Source organism: Zootermopsis nevadensis, unplaced genomic scaffold (assembly GCF_977971745.1).
Source record: "Zootermopsis nevadensis isolate Lab colony 2312 unplaced genomic scaffold, Znev_1.0 Znev_ptg000028l, whole genome shotgun sequence".
Taxonomy (NCBI): Eukaryota; Metazoa; Arthropoda; class Insecta; order Blattodea; family Termopsidae; genus Zootermopsis; species Zootermopsis nevadensis.
The window spans coordinates 8915046-8923424 of record NW_028259160.1 but is presented as its reverse complement, the minus strand read 5'-3'; the positions used below and the strand labels follow the sequence as shown (position 1 = coordinate 8923424).

General features: G+C 34.3%; 2 protein-coding genes across 2 annotated transcripts; one reads left to right on the top strand and one right to left on the bottom strand.

The window, feature by feature from the left end:
- Positions 1–1414: 1414 nt before the first annotated feature.
- Pfdn4 (prefoldin subunit 4) lies at positions 1415–5282 on the bottom strand. The gene is made up of 4 exons (XM_022069213.2): positions 5116–5282; positions 4348–4452; positions 3483–3599; positions 1415–2043 (listed from the first exon to the last, which is right to left on the bottom strand). Exons 1-4 carry the CDS (start codon positions 5161–5163, stop codon positions 1891–1893), a joined length of 423 nt encoding a protein of 140 aa, XP_021924905.1. The 5' UTR covers positions 5164–5282; the 3' UTR covers positions 1415–1890.
- Positions 5283–5489: 207 nt separating this feature from the next.
- PDCD-5 (programmed cell death 5) lies at positions 5490–8171 on the top strand. The gene is made up of 4 exons (XM_022069214.2): positions 5490–5743; positions 6886–6988; positions 7638–7801; positions 7923–8171. Exons 1-4 carry the CDS (start codon positions 5678–5680, stop codon positions 7968–7970), a joined length of 381 nt encoding a protein of 126 aa, XP_021924906.1. The 5' UTR covers positions 5490–5677; the 3' UTR covers positions 7971–8171.
- Positions 8172–8379: the final 208 nt, after the last annotated feature.

Here is an 8379-nt window from a genome sequence, read left to right as displayed (position 1 = left end):
GATGACGGAGGCAATATGACCTCTGAAACGTTGGTTAACATCGACCAGACTACACAGCGCAACAACCCAGAAGACAGAAATCTTCATACTAAGAATCGCCCCGATGATGGAGGCAGTATGACCTCTGAAACGTTGGTTTACATCGACCAGACTACACAGCGCAACAACCCAGAAGACAGAAATCTTCATACTAAGAATCGTCCTAATGACAGAGGCAGTATGACCTTTGAAACGTTGGTTAACATTGACCAGACTACACAGCGCAACAACCCAGAAGACAGAAAGCTTCATACTCACCGCTGTGAAAACCTCAAATCTTATATCATTATTGTTACTGCTATGACAATTTTTAATTTGAACACAGATACGAAACACGTTGAATATTTTAATGAGTGGTTTGCTACTAACAGAACACTTTCATTGCAGCCAAATGTTTTTTAACAAATGAAAGCCGAGGCCTAGCAGCTGTTACGGCAAAAAATACACTATTTGAAAGTCTGGCCCGAACGAGACTCGGTGAAGTAACACCACAGATTGGAACGGATTGAGGCACAACTCAACTTCATCAGGTCGTGCTATGACCATTGTGTGTGACATCACAGCCTTCATCCACACAAATGATGAGGGAAATTTGTATTGCAAGACTAAACAATATTGATAATTCAATACAATGATCTCAATATCATTTCTACACATTGGGTTAGCTATGTCAATAACATTTTCAATTTCCTTAGGTTATGTGCTGTCTTCTTTTTCTTCTTAACGCTGCTCGCTGATTTAAAATCCTAGCGCTGTTTTAAATACTTAAGACATACCTACATAAGACAACACCTAAAATAAACACGAACATATATTTATGTATAAAATGGGATCAGAACCCACGTTTCCAGCACTGAGGCAGCGAAGACAATAATTAATGTCTCTACTGTTGATTAGCAATGTCAATTAACAATTCTGAATTAACCCCAAACCCAGCAATCAACCATGCATGCATAAAACATATACTTACGAGGCAGGTGCTGGCTTACTCGTAATCACTGGAGGAGGGATGGAAAAGCAGTGGAAATCAATGGAAAGGAGGAAGCTGTGACTTATCCTGGTAGAATTATAGTAGGGACAGACTGAAACAATGGAAAGCTCCAGTAAAACAGGTGAATATTAGACTCAAGTCAGAAAACCAATGAAGTCAAGTGCATTAATGTGCGAGTTATTATGTACTAGTAAAGGTGCAAATGTAAAGAAAGTTAAAGTACCTAAATACTGTCTCATCACTAGCTTCCAGAACAATGAAATAGCATACAAATGGCTAACAAGTCCTTTGTGATTGTGACAAAATTCAAGTATTTGGGAATGGCAGCAACAAATCAAAATAACATTAATAATGGAGTAAGGAAAAGATTAACTTTGAGAAATATTTGCCAGAATCCAGTTCTATATATTATTATCAGTAATGGTAATATGCTTCCAATACAATTACAACTTTATTTTAAAAAAGATATTATAAATAAATAAACTTGTGTAACAGACAACACATCATTCAAACACAGTCCAAGAGATGTTACAAGCATTCAAATTGTTTGATGTATAATGCTTTCTTCCATCTTGAAGAGGTGGGGGTTGTTCTTTTTTCAGTTTCTACAAAATAGCATGGAAATTCTTTTGTAGCCAGAAAGTAAAACTACGTCTGATAGTAACATAGATTTTCACAGTTTGTTTCCAGATCTATGCAAGAGTCAACTTGAACCTTCTTCCCAGTTATCTCAACCTGCAATTTTCATATTGACCTAAAACAATTCTGTGAATATAAAAACAAATCAAATCTGAAAACATTTGTCAGGATTTAGTAATATTCCCAGTCTGATTATCATGCCAGTAGTACATTCACATTCCTTAATCGTCTTCAGCTTCCAAATTGATATGATTTCCAAATTTAGCATACAGCTGAGTTTTCATATCACTCATGATGCTGCGAAGTTCTGCACATTTCAATTCCAAATCTTCTATTTCAGACTGAACCCGGGACTTGGCTTCATCCAACATTTTCTACAGCAAAAAAAGCACCAGTCAATTACGACGATATTAAGGGTTATTTACAGCAGTGCAGGCATTATTCTGGCATTTACCACCATTCTGGGCTAAAGAGATACTTTTGCCTATTTACTTATATGCAGGAAACACAATTTGACATTTTAAACAACTAAAACAGTGTGTGAAATTTCAAGTCTAAAAATACCAACTTAACATTCTCCAAATGTCACACAAAGAGCTTAATAAATTTGAAAAACTAGTAAAATGTCTTGTGTTAAAAGCTTCATGGCACTGTTACTATGTAATTCTAAGGATGCCAAAAATATTGTCACAAAATAAAACAAAAACTACACTTTCTATAGTGATATATTTAGTATTGTCAGTGAGATAAAGCACTGTCAGAAATCCATCTTAAACTGACCATTTACTCCATTCATCCTAGTTAATAATAATTTTGTGTACCTCATTTTCAAACACTTGAAATTTAAGTTCTTCCCTTCATGTTTCACTCTCATACAAAGAAAAAACTGGCAATATATTTAATAATTATTCAACTTTAAAGTAATGGAAAGAAGACCCAATGATAACAGTTCCTGGACTGAATAATAACACACTTCTAGAATTTATTCCATTCAAAACTTTATTTCTATTTGTTATTATTTCCCCCAGGTACTTGAATTTGGAAACCAATCAGTCCACTACTGTGCTAGAGTTTAACAATCTAACTTCTGGTATTTTGTGTCAGAGAAATCATACTCTGGTGTAAAGTGTCAACATTACAAACCAAGAAGTCACATTTATGACAACATGCAATAGTTCAATTATGCTTAAATAAACAGACTTCAAAGAGTAAAATAATGCTGTTAATGGGCTGATTTAAAGCAATCTTCATAAGATTAATAATTACACTAAAATTCACAGGCAGCTTAGAATGTTGTAATACTTGTTTATTTTACTTTCCACAGTTCCATAAAATAAAGGTCACCACCAATATGGAACATGATCAGCTGATGCAGCTTAGCCAATAAAACAATACATGTATGGAGAGCTAGGGAGAAACTGGACCACAGACACAATGTTTGACATACCTTATACTACCAACATGAATAGTACTAACTACCAGTAACAGATGAGCTAATTAATGTCATTTAAACTGAAAAGGCATCAAGTAAGATAGGAATGTAATCTAAAATAATGAGTTTGTAAGAATTTGAATAATTGTGGCCTATTGCAAAGTACTATCCCAACATTATCCTGAAGAGACTTCATTACTGGAATGACAAACCTTCAGGATTTGTAAAAGGAAATTTCTTGAGCGCCTTAATAACTGTATACACTGCTTTAGGAAGACCTGCATCATACAGTTTGTTAGTTTTATACACTTTTAATTATTATACAGTAGTCTTACATGGTGATGCAACACAGGTTAACACAACAAGAGCCCTGTACTGTACCTGTGTTTGCTCAATACCATGGTATATGAACACCTCTCCCATAAAGAATGGAATATTTTTATCACTATCAGCTAATATCAGTTCTTCACAAGCATCCTCTATGTTCTTCAACTCATTCTGAAAATAATACACATACACAGTGCAGCAATTAACTTAATAATACAATATGAATATTACAAATTATAACCTCTCAATTGTAACATTACATAACAGATATCCATTCATCACAGTTCCTTGTAGACATACATACACATAATACCAAACCAAATTGAGTGTCGCAACACCTATTATCCCAACATCAACAACAGATTCTGAATAAAGCAAAGATAAGACTCAGACTGTCATCTGACAAGATGTTAGCAAAGCTGAGCATAGCAATGCCTATATGAAGTCAACAACACAAGTACATTCAAGCATTGCAAGGTACTAAACCCAATCAAAAACAAAACAACCAAACTCAATCTAAGTTACTCCTTAAAACAGGATGCTGGCAACCCAACAATAACTCATGATCTTGAGAAAAGCAAAGATCAGTATCAGGATGTCATACAACATGACAATGACAACCCAACGCCAAATATTGCAAAGCGTATTCATCTGATGCCAACAAAAAATTTCTGAATCAATGACCATGGGCCCAACTATTTATATTCATGCACAATGAATTAATAAAATCATGACAAATATCTTTGAAATAAATTACTGTCAGAAATATGTTCTTGAATTTAGGTATAATAATTTCTCATGTGATATTCAATGATATGTATCAGACAATTACACACAGGTAAGATTGATAATGTAAGCATTTGTAGAACATCCTCACAGTAACAATGTTGGACTCTGGTACTAAGGATATAAATTTTACCTGCTTAATCTTAAGTTCCTCTTTGAAGTCATCTAATTTTGCATTGTGACGAGCAAACTTATTTATCTTCTGCTGATCTTCATATGTAATATGAACATCAGAATCCTACAAAAGAAAAATCATTATGTACAATTCAACACTTAGAGGAGAAATGGAATACCAAAATAATGTAAATATATGTTTCCATATCAAGGCAGATTAATCTACAATATGAATAAAGGTCCACTTTTTACAAATATATATTATATTACATGGTTACAAGTCAATAGTTGAATACATTAAAAATCTTGAATATAGCCACTAAAATGTATGTTATCAGTAGTGAGTTATGGTGAGGGGTAAAGACAGAAGTTACCAGCACTTTCTTTCCCACAGATGAGAATTTAGCTTGTCTGACTCATACTGGGAATTCATGTCATTTTCTGTCAGTCACCATGGGATACCACTATGCTACATGAACTGGATTATATTTGACTCTTATTTTGTCTCAACTTCTCTTTGTTACTGTAATATTGTTTGGGTGTGTGTGATACTCCAAACAGGACAATTACTACACATCTCACTTAAGTAAATACATTCACAAGGACAAGCATGCATACGAGGAATGGGTGCAGGTTAAAAAGAATCTAGTCTCATGCAAATTACAAATATTAGACATGCAAACTATCAGATGAAGACTATTTAACGTAACTATAGTTTAAAAAAGACACTCAGGAAATTACACAATCAACATATAAACAAATATTCAGCACGAAAAAATGAAGTTACCGGATTAAAAGATCCTTTCGAACCAGCGGAACTAACTGACTTCGCCATTTCTCTTTCTCAGGATCACAGACATTAATGACGTGAGTTTGGTCGTCTTCATGGTAGTCAATCAATGACCATAAATCGATTAATACCCCAAAGATTGAAATGTTTGGCAATGTCTTCGTCCCTCCCAAAATCCCGACAAGGCTTATGATACAACAACAAATTGTTATACATACCACCTGACTCTTTATGTTCTGTAAAGCTTTCTAACAAATTCAGATCGCTTTTGATCTGTCAGTGGTACCACTGTAAAGTAAATGATATTTCTACTTAAAGAATACAAATGTAGAGTGGTAAGATGTTAGATCATCTGTGCTGCCGAAGGCTAATCCTTTGCGGTTGACAGGACTGTTTGGGCAATGGTACACGCAGACTATAACACAACATCAATGCTGGTTGTAGCATGCTATCCTGAACGTAAATAAAAGCAGTTCTATAAATAATACAAAGCACGTGTTGCAATTAGCGTACCGTGTGCAGGTAGTTCAAAAAGTCTTATTATTGCACATGAACAGTAATGGAAGATGCAGATCTGGATGAGATTAGAGCCAAACGTTTGGCTCAGCTGCAGTCAGAATACAAGGTAATTTATGAGGTTTCGCACAACACTACAAATTAAGTGGACTGTAATTTATGTATATTTTGGCAGTATCAATATCCGGAAAACTACGTCAAATTGTAATAATGGCCATAATAACCCTATCACCAATGCTTATTTTCCAAGCAGGTCATTGTAGCTTATAAGGGTATGGCCCAAGTCTACTGAGTGAAGGGAGGAAAGGGGCACATAAGGAAAGAAATCCCAAAGGAAAACATAATTTTAGATATAAGTTTACAGATTCTCATTTCTAAAGTCAAGGGTTTCTGTCATGATTTTTGGAAGCCAATGGATTCTGCATACTTTCCACAAAATTGAAAGACTATTTGGATCTTTGAAATGAAAAACAGGAACCTTGGTAAGTCTTTGTCAGATCATGTAAAGCTTTCAGGTACAATATGTCCATTTGCACTGGATCCCTAAAACACAAATCCATTTCCTCTTAAATATTCAGTGTAGTTTACATTCTTCATGTACTGAACCACATAGTTCCAGCTTAACATTGATCAGTGAGTTTGTAAAAACTATTTTGTTTGAATGTTCCTGAATTTGAAAATCATTATGTTTTGATTAGATCTTGTGTATTGTTATGACAAGATTTTAGCAAGTGGTTTGGTATTATGATGTAAGGGAACATGTTCATAGTTACTAAGGAGGTTATGAAGAACTTGAGATGAGGGAGACAAGAAAGGAATACATTTCATTGGAAAGACCTCATAGAAGACCAAGTATAAAAAAGTAATATTATCTGTGTGTGTGTGTGTAATTAAGCATCATGCCATAAGATAGGGGAATGGAGGAGAGCTTCACGAGGTGAAGACTGGGCAGCCCTCAGTGGCAGTCTGAATATTGTAACAAAGAGTTGCTCTCTGTTTCTGCTGGGAATAATCTCCCAGTCATCAAGCATGTAGCCAGTGACTATTCTGATCTACCCAAGCTCTTGAAGAAAGAGCAGATTAATTGTATTGAACTGGCCCAATTTTGTATGTGGCTTTGATGTTTAATTTTTGGGGTTTATTAAAGAGAAAGTTGTATTCTGAACTCTGTATACTATAGATCGTTTCCTCACCTTACATAATGTTTCCTTATTTAATTATTTAAATAATTAATAAAACTCTGATACACAGGGAGGTTCAGATACTGAGAAAGCAGAACAGAGAAAGAGGGAACAAGATGAGATGAAGAACACAATCCTTACTCAGGTTCTCACTCAATCTGCAAGGGCAAGACGTGAGTTGTTATTCACCCAAGGTCTTCTAGTATGCTTAGCAGTAACAAGCTACTGTATCATGAAACCATTTCAAGGGTTATGATAATATGCAACTATTGGAATCCTAAAATATTCTTTGAAACATTCAATATATTTATTATGATCTTGCTAAATCATGTAAAATGTTAAATTGAGTTCCAGGCTCAGGAACATTAAATGGGTTTAACCAATTTCCTGTCCATCATTATAAGACTTAACATTGCCACTTTTAATTTTGATTTTATCATTCTGAATGTTAGTTTATAAAATTCAAAGTCTCTGAAAGTCTGTGATTAACATTTTAGATGGATTGTGTGCAAGACTACAATTACTTCTAAAAAGCAAAAAATATTTAACTCATAAAGATTAAATATTAGGGCAAATCACAGCTCTGAGAATTATATCTTAACAATGGGGCATTCCACATGAACCCAGAATATGTAGACACGAATGACTGGCCAAGTAGAAATATCTATTCTAAAGAATGTCAAACTAACAGACCACATGTTACAACAGTTCCATGGTCAGTCTGTGTAATCTAATATATACTCACTTTATCATAAATTCTAATTGTATATGCCTATTTACCTAGTGTGGTTATTGTTTAGTCTTATTAATGTTACCTTTCAGTTAACACATTAATGATTGGTAAACCAGAAAAAGGCCGGCTGGTGGAGAACATGCTTCTTCAAATGGCTCGCACAGGTCAAATAATGAGCAAACTTGGTGAAAGTGAATTAATAAACATTCTTGAAAAAGTCAGTGAGCAGATGCAACATAATACAACTGTCAAGGTAAGTTCACAAAAAGAAATGTTCATTCCTTTGTTGGTAGTTGTAAACAAAATAGACATAATGAATAAGCCACTGAATTACATTCTTATTTAATTTGGATATTGTATCTTTTGGCCTTTAGTTTGACCGCCGACGAGCTGCTTTAGACGATTCTGATGATGATTTCTGAAACTGTTTGCTGAGTCTCATGATCTGGAAGAGATGGGCACCACCACAGAATGAAAGCTTACAATGCATTGTGATTAATTCATCACCAACATAAGTGACATTAATACAGTTTTGCACTTAGTGCACAGCAAATACTTATGAAAATGTTTTCATAAAACATTGTACTAACTAAGAAATATTATCTATGTCCTTAAAATACAAATGGGTTCTTATTTATATTGATTCCTCTTTTTTCCTGTCTCCTTTCAGAAAAAGATGATTAAAATATATAAAATTTGGTCTTTATCCCATGTTATATGCATGTGAAATCCTGTCTCTTACTCTAGGAAAGAAGATAGAGTGAGGACTTTTTAGAACAAAATGCTAAGGTATTACTTGGAGTTAAGAAATACTGTAGTAATCTGACAAAG